At 40.9% G+C, this 16626-nt stretch overlaps 1 protein-coding gene and 1 long non-coding RNA gene across 3 annotated transcripts; both read right to left on the bottom strand.

The window, feature by feature from the left end:
• Nucleotides 1–1670: 1670 nt before the first annotated feature.
• On the bottom strand, nt 1671–12602 carry wrap53 (WD repeat containing, antisense to TP53). 2 transcript variants are annotated; one of them, XM_044022291.1, is made up of 11 exons: nt 12386–12602; nt 11467–11924; nt 11168–11354; nt 10270–10365; nt 9837–9945; nt 8889–8977; nt 6277–6500; nt 5208–5419; nt 4218–4321; nt 3837–3980; nt 1671–3066 (listed from the first exon to the last, which is right to left on the bottom strand). In XM_044022291.1, the coding sequence occupies exons 2-11, from the start codon at nt 11750–11752 to the stop codon at nt 2841–2843; spliced, it is 1677 nt and encodes a 558-aa protein (XP_043878226.1). In that variant the 5' UTR covers nt 11753–11924; nt 12386–12602; the 3' UTR covers nt 1671–2840. The 2 variants fall into 2 exon arrangements, with proteins under 2 accessions (XP_043878226.1, XP_043878227.1); XM_044022292.1 differs by having other exon boundaries at nt 11467–11911.
• A 256-nt stretch (nt 12603–12858) lies between these two features.
• LOC122766488 lies at nt 12859–16368 on the bottom strand. The gene is made up of 2 exons (XR_006360073.1): nt 15179–16368; nt 12859–15029 (listed from the first exon to the last, which is right to left on the bottom strand). It is a non-coding gene; the product is annotated as an uncharacterized LOC122766488 (long non-coding RNA).
• Nucleotides 16369–16626: the final 258 nt, after the last annotated feature.

The following is a 16626-nucleotide window of genomic DNA, read 5'->3' as shown; positions in this document are numbered from 1 at the left end:
CACTGAAAGTTAACATTGAAATCAATATCTATCAAATGCAATTTGTGGTTTTAGCCTGGGAGGTGTGTGTGTGTGTGGGGTTTGACATAGGGGATACATGCTTAATTTAACATTTGAGGATTGTTGTGCAATTCAGAGGCATAACGTAATGGATTTAGCAAGCCTGATGTGGAACAACTGGCCTGAGAAATGGTGGTTAGCCTTGAGGCAAAGAAGTCGATAAGCGCAAACACTGTAGCATCATATTACAGCTGACACTGAAAGCCCACAGGACAATAACGCCTAAGTCCATGAGACATGTTGCTTTTCATCTACATCTCATATCCCCAAAATGCCAAGAAAAAAAAAAAACTCCACTGAAAAGGACACGGGTAATCCGTGTTTATGCGGAGTTGAACTTCTGGACACAAGAGAAGTGTAAAGCCCAGGGCTGACTCTCCCTCAAGCTCCACTAATTCCTGCTCTTAGCACATGAACCATTTATCTTGTTTTCCTGCAGGACAGTATACAAGTTGGATGTGAAGTTGTAATGTTGCAGCGCACAAAGTCCTAACATCAAGAGGCTCTGCAGGTTTTAATGCTATAAACTGACAAGTTTAACACCTATCCATTTACTACCACTCTATCCTCCATTCTCAGCTGACACAGAGTTAAAGGCAGGTCACACCCTGGACAAGTCACCAGTCCATCACAGGCCAACACTGCGAAACTAACAAACCAAACTCCACACAGAAAGGTCAAAGGCTCATTCAAAACAGGATCTCAACCAGTCAGTTTGTTGAGGCAACAATGGACCACTGGACCCTCATGTGGAACCCAAGTTTAACATCCATCCATCCTCTACCGGTTTATCCTCCACATGAGGGTCGCAGGGGGTGCTGTGCCCATCTCAGCTGGCCTTGGGGCCATCGACAGGGTTCACCCTGGACAGATCGCCAGTCCATCACAGAGCCACCTAGACCCTAATACCCAAACCTGCATGTTTTTGGACTATGGGAAGAAACTGGACAACCCGGAGGAAACCCACGCACACACGGGGAGAACGAGCAGAAAACGTCTTGCTGCAAAGGCCAGAGTGCTAAGCCAACCGTGTGGCCCGGGTTTAACATATAAAATATCAATAAATGTCACATAAATCTAACAGATTATATAACAGAACCTCAAGCCCAAGGAACTTTTAGTCACCGCACACACTTTAATCAGCGAGACTTCTGAGATTTCAACGAGTGCAGACCATCAGACAAACAAGTAGCAATCACACCACCACTGGATTATTAATTACACTTGTTTGGCTTTATTGTTCTCATTTTCTGCCCCACATTTTCCTCCCCATCATCTTCCCTACCCACTTTCCTCTCCCAAGTTGGAGACGGTTGCTAAGCAACCTGCACAACAAAACACCGCAGCTCTCCAACTTGGCTCTCTCAACAGTGAGCCCCTGTGGTTTGAGAAAATCAAACATATGAGAGGATGCGACATCATACAGAATATGTGAGAGAAAGGTGAAAGCTATGAATAGTTTCCATCTCATAAGTGAAAGCCAATAGTCTCTTCAGCCGTTAAGCGCTGCCTCTTGACTCGAGTGTAGCATTCGTCTGATATTCATTACAGGTCATCTAACTGTGAAGCTTCTTTAACAGAGAGGACAAAAAGTGAATACACGCAAGGAATCGGTGATGAGATGCGCTTTTAATTCACACCAGCTTGAATAAAACCACCTGTTGCAGACATTGCGAGTCTATCTAAAGACTTGAGTGACATCAAGGCCTAACATTTCCTGGCAGAGCATAAATTGGTATTATAGTGTGAAATAATAGCTCCCAGATTCTAACTACAATTGCTTGGCACTAGTTATGAATTCCAAGAAGTGAGACTCCAACCATCAGAGGGTTCAATATTAATATTTTGCTGTTTTTCTAAAAATATAAGGCTTTGGTTGAAAAACCTGCAAAAAAAAACAAAAAACAGCAAAGCACAACACACTGATGGCAACGCAAGAATCAAGCAAACCATCACTCATACGGGTTTCAAATGTGATCAGAGTACATCCTGAAGAAGGCTCATATTCCATGTGTACCCATTAATTCAAGACTTTCACAGAATGTTCTGAGGTTACAGTCATGGAGCCGACTGCTTTGAGGGTCTACATTCACAAACTAGGATTAACATCATGGCTTTACAAAAATATACATTTTATGGGCATGCACAGAGTGACACAATGACAAAGTGTGTCCACGAAGAAGAAGGTAAAAACAGAAGATTCCATCGGTTTACAAAAAGCAAAGCTCGAGAACAAATGGCACTTCTTGTGATTGATAGCAGTTAAGAATCTCTGGGGCAGCGTTACAGCCACAGCCACACACACACACACACACACACACACACTTTAATTATCACTTTTATGAAAATCAAGGTTTGCTTGGTGGGTAGACACGTCGTGGTTGAGATTTTCAGCCAACCAGATTGTAATTTGTCTCACATAAAAAAAAGAAGGATAAAGTTGTTATATTTCTTCTTAAAAAAAAAGTTCTCACAGGTTCAATAACAAAATAGGTAATAAAGGCCCAGTGCTTTTATCATCGACTAGTCTTAGCAAAACATGGAAAAATGTTGAGTGCTGTTAAATAATGCTTTTATTTTAATTTCATAACCGCCCTACTTGTAAACTTGCCAAGTTAAAGATTCAATTTATCTGGACTGTGTGTAAATGTGCTAATGCATGAATAAGCTGATTAAAATAAAAAAAGAATCCTGTAACATGTTTCCACCCCAGTAATCAGTGTTTCTGACTTCATGCAGGTGCAGCTCAATGTGTGTCAGCTGGTTGAACTCAGAGAGCCTCAGGCCTCCACCGTTGCTGTGCTTGCCTCCTGGTTTTCCTCCGTGGCAGGGCCGAGTGGTCCAGCCCACCACAGAGACAGAGTGTTGTCCTGTCGCGTCTCCTGTGGTGACATCACAGCCTCACCTCCCTCACCGTCAGAAGCCGAATCACCCTCGCTGTCGCCGGGCCACGGGAACTGCCGCTGCCCACTGGAGGTGGCCAACAGCGGCATGAAAGGATGAACACTGTGGGAAGGACACATTTACATTCAGATGAATTCCCTTAAAACAAGGGAGGGATTCATTCCATAACCCATAAAAATCTAATTTATTTTTTCCACATCACAGTAGGTCATTCAGGGAGGGAATATACACCAAGTTTGATCTGTATCACGGTTAAATATTTTAGTTTACCAGCTACTTTCTTCTGTACGGTGGAGAAAACACTAACATATTAATCACTTCTTCGAAACAGAGCCATTTACTGGATTTCTCATGAACACAGGCTGTGGTTATTGCGCAAAGCAGAAAGATTCCATTTTGTGCAACATTACAGCTCAGTGACTGGACGCTGCTTTTCATCATCTCTAACAATATTTGGATGATTTGTTTATTCTATATAATCTGTGCCAGGAAAACACAACAGCACAGTCGAGCAGAAAGGCAACAGTCAATGAACACGTCTCGACCACATTCAGTTTGATCATTACCCATTGGGGACAAAGATACTGCCAAGATGATGGATTTTTCCCTCCATTTCAGAACAGAAAATGATAACGAAAAGAAATTTAGAATAGAGGTAAATAAATAATGTTCAATATCATCTCTGCTACAACTAGACCTACAGACTCAGACTTCATATTACACTGTTTGTGCAAGTGTAATACATGGAAACATTAGTTGACTTCCGACAACAAGGTTTTCTGTACCTTTTTAAAATGCATTTTGTTTAATTACATGTGATCAAGCACAGTTATATGACTGGTCTAACTAGAATGGGTCCGACTTAACCATACCTGATGCCATTGGTGCAGTCCCAGTGGGCCTGGAACTTCAGCTGAGGTTGCAGTAGCGCTTCATTACCATCAGGAGGAGCTGTCTGGGTGTCCCACACTGTCACCACTCCCTCTGTGTCACCGCTTAGCAGGTACCTGCCTGACCTACAGTGCACAGCAAATACAGAGCTATATATATATATACATATATATATGTATATGTCCTACTGTGGTCAGCCCAAGTCAACAGGCGAAGCAATCAGGACGCAGAAAGGCAGAGGACGACTGACACCATCCCTGAACTGTAGAAACTGTATCATGACGATTTCAGGGGCAGAGTCACCGCTTTATCACTGTTCAAGCTCACACACATTTCATCATCAAGTACAAAAGTAAACTTACAGGTCCAGGTCAAAGTAGATGCGCTGGTTAGTGGCAACATTCCTCTTGAGTGAGAACACAACCTTCCCCGGCTCTCTTAAATCCCAACACAGGATTTCTGGATCCTACAGAAACAGTGGGACCTTGAAATTTTAGTATATGCGTAACTATAACTAATGTATATTAAATCTGACCGGGATACTGAATAACAAAGTCACAATACAGCCCACAATAACATCACAGTAATTATCTAAGTATCAACATCGAGCTTAAATTAAGAAAAAAAAAAAAAAACCTGAAAGAGGTTAAGTGCAGGAGTTGTGTAGTGGATTGTGATTAATTGCAATTTTAATCACATTTGAAATTCTCTTATTTTGCAATTGACCACATTTTTTAAGTCCATCTTATTAACTCTAACCAGCGTATCTTGATTGTGAATCAAATAAATAATACTTTAAAAAGGTGACTTTTAGATTTATTTCAGTCATTTAGATCAAAAAGCAGTGCAACAGGCCTGAGGTAACACAATGTCTACTTCAGAAATGTTAATGCAACAGCACTTGCACTTTCAGTTCAGTTGCCTTTAGCAGCAGAATTATTTCATCCATTGATCCATTTCACTTGCTGAATAAGGGATCTTTTTTAATCAAAGTCACATTATATTCCAGGTTTTTTTTACAGTTGCACACGCCACACAACAATCATCAACTGAGTGTGACGTGGACCCTTTAAAATGAATAGTCATTAATGCTGGTTGGGCTTCTGTGACAACAAAGCTGTGTCCAAAGCAGCTCATCAGTGAATCCTGAATGCTCCCTTTTTTTTAGGGACGGCCTTAATACTTAATCAGACTGATTACATGCCACATTCTGCCATCGAGTGTGGAACTTGGCCTATAACGCTTTTATCAATAAGCATTGCAAGTGTAGCCCACTTCCTCAATGCAAAATCGCTGAGTTACTATCTCTTCTCTGCGTTGTTTATTTGTGTGCTGTACTTGAATGTGTTCACCTTGCGCCCGCCGGTGTACAGGTAGTAGCCATCAGGGGAGAAGAGCAGATGGGTGAGGCCCCCGTGATGGCGGGTGGGCAGCAGAGCCAGCGGGGTGCCGTCTTGGCAGGAGTAGAGGCCAGCGCAGCGGGAGTAAGAGCCACAGGCATAAACAGACTGGCAAGGGCTGAAGCCAAAGCAGGAGATGATGCCACTTTGGCCCTGCTTCTTCACTGCAGCAAAGACAGGAGAGTGACATTTCACAGGGCTTTTTTTGTTGGAGGGGATTTTCAGTTTTGCTCCTGAGTTGACATTGTGGCAACTCCTACATTCTTGATTATTTCTCCAAGAGAAATATATTCCTCAGCCGTGCACTCAGTCCGATTTGAATCATCTGTTTCTTTTTATGGCGCACTCCTTTCCAAATCATCCTCTTTCTAACTTTTACAAAAAGACACATTTTTGGAACATTAAGACAGAAGCGAGGGTTTGGCACGGCCCCCACATGGATCACATAACCTGGTTTTGAGACCGACCATACATTTCTGCATAATTTGCAGTTATTAGTTATCAAGTAGAGATGAAGCAGCCAAACACACAAGAAACCATAGACGGCAGTAATCCACCAGAGCTGAGTGTTGAGTTGCCAGCACGCCAGAGCTGCAGATTACTCATGACCTTAAAAAACATTTTTCCATTCATGTGTTACCATGGTTGTTTGTTGCCACTTGGAAAGTTACAAAAGAACAAAAAAGATGACGAACACAAACCTTGGACTCGAAACGAAAAAGCTTTTTGTTGACAAAGGTTATTTTTGTGCTACAGAATAATAAGAAAGAGTTATTCAGTTCATTTCAGTGCATTAGAACCTTGCAGCAAACTCAAACCTGGTTCAAAGTGTGTGACACTGAACTGTTTTTCCAGAAGAACATAATGAAAACTGTAGTTTTCAAGGAGACCTCAGCCACACAGATAGTGACAGTGACAATGTTCCTGTTTACTTATTGTTTGCTTTGTAACAACAAGCAAAAATAATACCAAAATGGATGCTTTATACAGAGACACTGGGACATGCTGGACGGTAACTGACCTACTGTGGGACGCTCCTCACAGTCTCGGCCTGGACGATCGGTGTAGAAGACTCGGACAGTTTTGTCAAAGCCGCAGTAGAGCTGCGTGCCGTCAGGTGAGAAGCAGAGGGAGTGAGCGGCTGTCAGCTCGTCCAGGTGATTGTAGGGTCGGAAACTGGCTCGCACCTCGCCATAAAATGCATCCCATAAGTGGACTGGGTTGTCACGGCTACTGCTGGCAAGACTGCGGAAGAGACGAGAAGAAAGGCAAACCAGAGAATGAGATAAGGGGAGAGGACTGAGAGATAACGAGGAAAATGAAAAGCGAATGATGCAAATTATGAACCTACTGAATAAATAATACTTAAAATAAAGGATACATAATTTAGTCAACCTTTAACGTCCCCGAGGGGTTCTTCTTTACAGCTAGAGATGACTTGGCTTAATCTAAAAGATCAGATTTACTGTGCAGTAAATGAACAAAATAGTCAACAGGCAGTGGAGATTCATTTGAGATATCAATTTATAAATTCTATACGACCAAAACACATCCTTAGTCGCTTCCTTCAGCTATGTTGCATTCACCTGAGTCTATCAATACAACTATTATGGACAGTGGCACGTGCTTATCGATTTAAATTTGGACCAAAGACTAAATCGTGCCTTTTAAACTCCAATTATTGGCAACTGAAAAAATGCCAAAACATCACTGTGGCTCAATTAGACAAAGGAAATTAGCCCCTACCCGAGGTGCAGGGTTTTGTTATAACCCCTCTGAGCCTCAGCTTTATTCCAGAGCAGGGAAATGCCCAATTATAATGCTAGACTGCTGCTAGCTTGGAGCAATGCCTAGAACTCAGTGCAACTTAACCAAGCTCTAACAGGGGCCCTTATTCCCTCTCTACAGGAGGGGCATCAACAACAAATGGCTTTTGGCAGACAGAGTTCAAGGAGTGCTGGGGAAGAACAAGAAACAAAATGGGGGATTTGAAAAGAGTGGGAGGAGGTTGGAAGACAGAAAAGGTACTAGCAAAACAAGTTTGCTGAAGTGTTTTACAGTCACAAGCATAACCTTTCATCTGGCTGCTTCTCTCTTTAACAAGCTACTCTGAGCTTGACTGACCACATGGATGTGCTCTGCAGGAACTCCACTCTGATATGCGGCAGTGATCTAAAACAGATGAAGACAACTGTATACGCTGTCAGCTCCTACTGCCATCCTCTTCCTCACAAAAGACTCTTTGAAAAGCTTTGACAGAAACACACAGGACCCTGAAGTGGTTTATTGTCCACACACAAAAAAGTGTTTTGTTGATGTTGAAGTGTTTGTTGTTGCCGTTTACACAACTCTCGTCGGTGGGCATTCGATCTTGACCCGCACCCCCCCTCCTCCACCTCCCCATGGTCACATGGGCCTGTGTTTCTCACAACCGGTGATCTGCATTCTCCACGGTGACGGCAGGGTGTTACTGATGTTCACTATGCCTCAAAGTGTGCACGCAAACACACAGTGATGTCATAATTACCACGTCGTAAAAGTCTGCCACTGCCTATGTCCACACACGGAAAAAGATAAACAGGAGACTGAGAGGCCTTCCAAGTGTCGCCTGGGCTTTGCAGTGCTGCACGTGGGCAGAATCATGCTGAAAAGGGTCAACATGGGTCTCAAACATTTGAATGGATTGTGACAAAGGCACACAAGGTCATTTGCATGCGCGCAAAGGTCTGCATTACATACATTTTGTTCAATGCCCATTTCCACAATGGTCCCCACAAACCTGCGCTGACTACGAGTGTTCCCAGTAGCTAAACACTTTCCAATGAAGTTAATGGTGGACTCTGTCTTTTTGGTTGTGTCTTTTGACTAAAGACAGTGACCACAGATGCTTGCTTGAGGTTGTGTGAGGAATCTGACAAATCACCTCTACTGGATCTTAAATGAGAGACCGAGTACCCATAAATGGAACATTGTTAAGTACATTCGGACTTGCAAAGTGGTTCTCCAAGGACACAGATCACGGCAAGTATGACTCGACCCTTAGACCCTGAGACTAGAGCTGCAACTAATGATTATTTTCATAATCGATTAATCTGTCGACCATTTTCTCGATTAATCGATTAACCTTTTGGTCCATAAAATATTAACGTTCTTCAAACCTGGAAATGATGATGTTCTCAAATGTCTGGTTTCGTCCAAAAACCAAAATGATTAACTTTTAATTATTTCTTTGTTATCCAGAGCAAAGAAATCAAGAAATTATTCACATTTAAGAAGCTTAAACAACCAGAAATCTTGTTTTATTCATGAAAAAAGCTTCAAACCGATTACTCGATTATCAAAATAGTTGTCTATTAATTTAGTAATCGGTTAATCGTTTCAGCTCTAAATGAGACATCAGAGAGCCTTTACAGCTTTTCTGCATGCTGACAGCTGGTACCCACAATGACTGCAAATACCAAAATTCAATACAACATTCAGTTAACCTGCTATCGACAGGTCAACAAAATTTGGTCTCAAACAAAAACACACAGTATCCTGGTCGAAGCATCAATGATCTAGATTAAAAACATCCATAACTGATATTCACCTGTTAAGAGGCTAAAAGAATAGTGTGGATTGAGTACAACTCACAAGCAAGTATCTGGATCCAGCGAGTTCATCTTGGGGTACCAGCAGTAATCGTAGATGGTGTCTCCCTCTGCCATCCTCAGCACTGGACTCTGCAACAAAGATGAACACAAAGGAGACGACCGTCAGACACTGTCACTCAACTGAACAATGGGATATTAGTTATAATGCTGCAAACTTTAAAATCACTGCAAAATCACACACTACGTCTTTGTAGTAATATTTCTCAACAAAAGTCAATAGCACACTGTAAGAAAAGCCCTATTTTCTGACTTTTTTAAACAAAGACCGCGATATCTGTGACAAAGGAAATGTATTTTAATTATTGTTTTCAACGATTCCAATCTACCAGCCTCTACATATTTGTTATTTCATTCCAACTTAAAATATTCTATGTGGAATACTCAACCGATTAATATTCAACACATTTCAAAAGTAGCCTGATCACTGACATTTGCTTTTGTTTTGTTGGATTTTTGGATATTGCTGTTACACATTCAATAATGAAGTCTAACAACAACTGTCCATATTTATATCAAAAGGTCAGATTACACACAACAAGTCAATGACCTTTTATTAAGCATAATTTCATGGCTTCACAAACAAGACAGTGTTAGACAAATCAAATGCCTCAACCACAATACAGACGTCAAAAACATTTACTATGGAGCACAACTAGACGACACCTACACAGACACTGGTGATTCTATTTTTTCCCATTAGTGAAAGTGAACAGCTTGCATTTGCTGCACACGTGTTTTACAGTAAGTGATTAATTTAAATTGTTAAAAGGCTTTAGGTGAGGGCTAAACATGACTTTCAAGTGAAGGAAACTGTAAGTGCACCGAGGATGTATGTGCAGTATATACTACTGAGTATTTCTTTGTCCAGCTACTTTTCAATACTCCAGCATCAGGAGGGACACTGATGGGAGACTACTGGTGTCCTCACCATCTCTGGTAGCAAGTCCCAGTTATAGCTGTAAATCTCTGGAGGCAGGTTGTACACACGAAGCACATTGTCTGCACTGTTGGTCAGGATACAGGAACCATCAGGGGCCCTGTGGAAGCAGAGCAGGAAAGAGGAAAGAAAGATGTGTAATGGATAGGTAGTGTTAGTACTTCTGTTACCACTTTGACTTTATAAAGGAGGATAAAATAAACGGAGTTGCCTCTTTGACTCATTTTGCACATGAAGATATTTTCTCACTGTAATCCAGGAGATCAAAAGCCACAGGACACAAAATGTAAAATGCACAGGTCCTTGTAGTGGCCGTTACGGATTTATGGTATTGAGGAAAATGTCTCACAATAATTATTGTATTTGTATTCAAAACCATCATCCTTTGTGTATGCTGAATTATGTTAATATTCAAATACATTACCATTTGCAGCCTTTCAAGTAATTCTCTGGGAAAGTTGAGTACTCAGTCCATGAACCAGTCAGCATCTGGGGATTCTTGGTAAATTCCAAACCAAGGCTGAAGGACAGAATTTTAAAGTGAATATAAATCATTCAACAGTCTCATAATACACTAACATTTTTAATTTCCTATTTTATCAGGATATATTCAGGCATGTGAATATATTCAACAAAACTTTGATTTAACAAAAATTTAATTATTGTGGACATCGGAGTCTAGCAGTTTATGAACTGATCCGTTTAGACACAATGTTAAACTTTCACTTCAGCATTTTAACTCCCTGTCAGCTTCTTCTTCTACGGTTTGATTGATAATACCCAATTAATCAGTTAATATTGTGAAGCTGTGGCACTGTTTGCTGGCTCATTTCAACCTGAGCACTTTTATCAAATGTACAGGGTATGCGGAGCAATGTCTCACACAACAGCAAACACTGACGAAGAAATTACATTAGTACAAATTGCTGCAACTGCCCAGTTATGATAATATATAGTGTTCAGACTCTTTATTTTGTCCTACTAGAATTTGAAGAAACTGACTATATGCATGGCATAAATAAAATTTTTGATTACAAACAGCAGAAATTGTGATTCTAAAAGTGATTTCTGGAGTTTAACGTAACGATTAAACACTCAACACTGAGGCGACCTTTGACCATATCCGAGCACGTGCACACACACACATATTGCGAATCCTCTTGCTCTGCATATGCATTTCTCATCTTCATAGTCAGTGCATAACATCACCAACCCCCACAAACTCCGTTTTGAATAGCTCACTTGGTCTTCCTGCAGTATCATGACCCCTGGGTATGTGCAGCCTGAGGTTAAAAATAAACCTGACTTCTTTCTCCACTTACTGCTGTCCTTCACTGGGACTGTCTGCAGATCCGTTAGCATTGCACCCCTCCTCTGGTTTTGCCTCCCCCTCTTGTAAGGGTGTATCATGCCCTCCATCTCCATTCTCATGACATTCTTCTTCATCTCCCTGAATGACAGGCACCTCTTCCCCTCCATGACCTTTTTCTTTACACTGTGGTGTTTCCCCTGTGTTAAGGTTTAAAATGTATATTTATACAGATTAACTCACTTATCTTCAAGATCCAGGCATCCAAAATATTCATTTATAAATGTAGCTTAATTGAAACAAGTACTTTACTTTGTTCTGGTGTGACTGGCTCTTCAAGTAGCAAGCCAGACAGTGCTGGTGTTTCTCCATGCACCTTGAGTGGCTCAGGAACCTGCTCCAGAATCTGTTCTTCCCCACTCATCCTCAGCCGCTTAGCAGCTGGAGGTGCCCCTTCTTCTAAGGTCCCTACCACCTCCAAGTGATCATCTTCAGGTAGAAGTGAGGTGTGTTGAGGGGGCTCATTATCCGCCTCCGAGTCCTGCCCTGCGCCCGTCACCCCTCCAGTTTCACCACCACCTCCAGCGGAGTCAGACATCTCTCTATGTGTATCAAAGTATTCTATCAAGTCCTCTTCCGGGGTCACACAATTGGCTGTCAGACGTGAGTGAGGTATGTGCTACTGGGGTAGTGCTTCTTCCTGCAGTGTGGGTGTTTGAGTCTGCTGGGGGTTGAGGACATCACAGCACCCACTATCCTAGAATAAACAGCTGAAATTAAGGTTAGGGAACAGAACAGGTGAGATCATATGGACAAAAAGCACAAAAGATGGAAAACACACATGGTCAAAGTATAACAAGAGCATCCAATTATTCCAATTGTTAATACTGTTTATTACAAAACATTTCCCATTATAAATGCAAGTAAACGGTCTTTTTTTATTTAAAGTAATACATGACTAAACCCCAACAGACACCTGTAGCTAGTGACATGCCATTTACCAACCAACACAAACTAGCATTTAGCAAACTCAAAGCTCAACAGGGACTAAAAATATTACCACGCTTCGAACATTTAGCTCCACGTATGCTGTTGCCCGCGTTAAATCAATCATAAGCGTCTCTAGGTGGACAAATAAAATGCTTCAATCCCCTTTAACGTCCTTAACTGAAAGGCACATCAACCACCTCACGTTAGCATTAGCCTATACTAGCAGTTAGATGCTACATACCTGTGTTGTGGCTTGCTTGTTCTTCGTTTCTGCTTGCAGTTACCAGCTATACACACGTTTCTGTTCGACGGTAGCAGAGTTTCAACTAATGCCAGGGAGTGCGGGTAGCACAAAACACTACGCAACGTCCTTCTACTTCAGGACTTTGTTTTCATTTACCAACTCATTTCGAGTTGTAAACATTGAAGGCGGCCATGTGATTCAAACTATCGCGAGAATTGAGGTAATGACGTTCGAATACGTCATCACGCATGGCCTTTTTTGAGGAATAGTCTTGTTCTGTACGGCCAAAGGTTCATAACACAAATAGCATTTTCACTATTATTGTAAAATATTAAACAAAAATTAATTATTAAATTGTAATTATTATTGTAATTATTAAAACATACAACATATTCTACAGTTAAAAAATAAGGCATATACTATATATTCTATAATTGACAATACAATGAACAGACTCATTCACTGCTGAATGCCATTTATTTAGTATTTATTTTGTTCTTCAAACAAACAAAAGCCAAACTATTTACATATCTTTTAGTTGTTCTTTTCCAAAACAGTTTCATTACATGTATGCTGTTATTTTAACAACATTCAAAGACATAGGAGCTGAGCTGACTGGAGGATACTTTTTCCTTAGATATTTAGGCCAGTGACACCGTTGGGGGAAAAACCTTGACAGGATGATTTCCAAAACAACAACCAAACATCCAGGGCTTTTTGACAACACAATATTACAGGTCATCACATCATAAAAGCCTTTGAAGTTCAGTAAAATAAACTGCAAACAACTACTGTTTATCGTTTTAAGACTGAATGACTGACCAACACCTACTCCACACAGTATCTGCTTTTTAAAATGTCCAACCTTGTTATTTTTTGTTTAGTTCAGGAGCAATTCAACAATTATGCTATATTGGCAGCTACCATGGCTACCCCAGTTTACATAGTTAACTATGGCAGATAACTATCCACCAAAATATCAGCTAATCAAAATGTATTACACATCTAAGCTGATTGTATACTACGAAGACCAGTTGCCATTTAGATTTAAAAACAGCATTTTTTTTTTAAGCAATCAAGGATACAAACAAGGAGAAATCTATTGATTGACTAAAAACAATCGCTCAAATCCAATTAGATACACACATAACAAGACACAAGACTGAGTCCTCTGTTCAGTGCCTCCTGAGACAGTCAGCAGCACAACCAGGGTCGCAGACAGAACAGAGGCCAACTGGGGCCCCGATATGACCCATGTCCAGGTTTAGTGTCAAGACCCACAATCAGGTAAGCGTTCTCTAACAAGTCCAAGCCATAATCTCATAACTGTAAAAAGTACCATGTACCGTCCAAATCATCAAGTCCCTGGAGTGTTTAAAAAAAAAAAAGAGAGAAAAGAAAAGCCTGAGCTTGTATCTCAATTTGAAAATGACCTGCCATTCGGGTTCAGTTCTGCCTGCAGCAGTGCAACCAACATTAATCAAACAGCACAAGTCTGTGCAATCCAGCCCATCAGCTCAGCTCCACTCAGTACAGATTTTAGCCTGCATTTATAGCAATGATCGACAAAGAAAATCTAAACAAATCCACTCTTCATTTGAAGTAAACCAAAAGGGCAACATAAAACAACCACCGGCACAGTCTGATGAACCAAAGACCACCAAGCTGCTCTATTCTGTTGCTAACTAGTTATTTTAATGGTGATCAGATGAAGAATATGAAGGTAATAGAGAATATACACTTCTGTTAGCCAGTAGGAAACAGTCTTTCTTTAACTTTAGAGGACAGTAAACCAGGTGGTTTCCAAATTAAATTTATCTTTAGAACATTTTCAGTTAGCCATTCAGGACTGAACTATACAATTTAAGGCATGTTGAACAGAGAAATAAAGCAAATCCTACTGAGAAAAATCAAAACACAAACATTTACATTATTTACAAAGCTCAGCTTGTATAGTGCTGAGAACTGATGCTTGTGTCTGCATTTATGTGTGATGTGATGTTGATGTAGCCCTATTACGTGAGCAGACGCAGTTCCAGAGGAGAGGCAATGTAACTGTGTGTACAATGCTTTTGCTCTAAGTGTGCATGTAGTGTCTGCCACTCCTTTGGACTCTAAGAATCAATGAGACATGTATCCATGTGTTTGTGTTTTGTCATGTTTTTCAGTCTGTTTTGTACAATTCTATCAGTTCATCCAGTTCCACAGCTGCAGGGATTTGTAGTGGCTGAGATGTAATTTAGCCACATCCACCAAAACCCAACACAGACGTCTGAGTGGGAGGGCAGGTCTTCTAACCGCTCCGTAAGAAGACCTCCACGGAACCACCCAAGAGTTTCAGGTTGAGGTGGATGACGACACCTGGGCAATTTGTGTTTCTTTATACTATCGCAGGAGAGCGCCGATCCAATGCCCAGGCTAACATTTCCAACACAGATGGAATCCATGGTTGATAAACCTGTAACTTCATCTGGTAACTGTCCAACTGATAATGCCAATGGCCTGCCGAGTCCAAGGTCAAGACAGAAAAGTTTCTTAGGATTTAAGTTCAAAAGGAAATATTCTGGGTTGGTTGGTTCACGTGACGGCTGTAGATTAGATCCTCCTTGTAGAGGGCAGCAAATAAAGCACAGCCAGGAACCTGTGAGAAGACAGAAAAAAAAGGGCACAGGAGAGTCATTCCCACACAGCCTGAACAATCCTTTAAGAAACAGAGCCAAAAGTTAATGTGACTAAACTATTAAAAGTCATGAATATACAAGCACAGGAAACTGGGCAAACGTGTCTCACCAACGCCAAGAATTTCCCCTTCTGCGGTCATGCTACAGCTCTCAAGGCAGTCACCAGGTTGGGACACGAAGTGGAAGCATCCTTGTCGACAGTTCTTCAAAGTAAAAGTCTGCCTCTTTACTGCACATGTTGGCAAACATTCATGGTGGAGCTTTGCAAGCGCTGCAACATCCACTTGGATAAGTAAATATCAGTCATTTCGCAGATGCTGTAGCACATCTAGCACCTCAGTCCATGTTCCATGTGGTTTTCCCTTCCATCCCCGGTTATTTCAGGGCTACTGGCAAACTACGGGAAACTCACAACGAGTCTCTCAAACTATTTTCAAAAAGATTGGTATTCTTAAAGAACATTCACTCCATATAATCAGTGTCTCAAGAATTTTCCTTCATCCATTTGTAAATTTTCTCTCTACTCTGAAAGGTAATACAAAAATATGAATATATACAGGAGGTGGGAGAAGGCATGCTTCTCAAGTCTCTTTTTTTTCGGTTTGGGAATATCTTTTCAGTGACTAAGTCAAAGTCGTTGCAATCCTCCTGTTGTAATTGTGCTCCCATCCCCAAAATGGTACCTCACAGCTTGAATGAACAAAAGTGCATAGGTGAGTTGTTGAGGGCAGGGTGTGAGTGCTTGTGAGGGTTGAGGTGAAGACGAAGTGCGCGAACCAGGTGTTCTCATTTCGCCCTCAGTTCCCTCCAGGGTTATGCAGCCCTGCACTCTATTCTCTACAAAACAGAGTCTTATCCTTGATTTTCCCGCCTCTGCTCCATGGTCGATCGAGTGTCAGGATCCATGATCAGACTTCGGTCCAATTCCAGGATCTTGTCCATGTTGTTGTGATGCCTGCCACTCTCTCATGGAGAAGAAAAAAAAAAATAAAAAAATCCAACGCCACTTAATGTCCATATGGCAGAAGCGCACTTGCAAACCCCACCCGTCTCATTTTTTAGAAGCGAACAAATTTGAGACAAACAAAAATGAACCAAAAAAGAAAAAAACTGCACCCACGGATATCCATGTGGTTTGTAAACAACCAAAACTCCAGTATGGAATAGAAAAAGTCCTTTCTTTGAATTCTTAGTCACTATTTGTACGACCAGGATTGTAGAGGCAGTGTGTTCAACTGTTTCCATCCCAAGTTTTTTTTTCTTCTCTACTGTGAAAATAAAAAAAGACCTCGCTAAACTCTTTGAAGCTTTTTTTTTTGTATTGTTTCCATTTTTGAAATCTTCTGAGGAAAAAAATATCTGGTATCAGCAAGGGTTTCTTGTCATTTTTTTTGGAATACATTCAATATTTTCTTAAGAAAGAAATACACACACTTCACATGGCAATAATGAAACAAAATAAAAAACAAATTAATGAAAAAAAAAATTAAAAAACAAAAATAGCAGCCCCAAGTGCTCATTATCTTAGTCCAAATACTTTTTAAACTTTGTATATAA

Source organism: Solea senegalensis, linkage group LG3 (genome assembly GCF_019176455.1).
Source record: "Solea senegalensis isolate Sse05_10M linkage group LG3, IFAPA_SoseM_1, whole genome shotgun sequence".
Classification (NCBI taxonomy): domain Eukaryota; kingdom Metazoa; phylum Chordata; class Actinopteri; order Pleuronectiformes; family Soleidae; genus Solea; species Solea senegalensis.
This window is presented reverse-complemented; position numbering and strand designations above follow the sequence as displayed.

Coding starts and splice junctions, on each gene's coding strand:
- wrap53 (XM_044022291.1), bottom strand. CDS start 11,752: ATGTCTGACTCCGCTGGAGGTGGTGGTGAAACTGGAGGGGTGACGGGC. Junction 10,366..11,167: donor AGTCCCAGTGAAGGACAGCA/GTAAGTGGAGAA, acceptor TCTGTCCTTCAG/CCTTGGTTTGGAATTTACCA. Junction 3,981..4,217: donor ATCTACTTTGACCTGGACCT/GTAAGTTTACTT, acceptor TGTGCACTGTAG/GTCAGGCAGGTACCTGCTAA.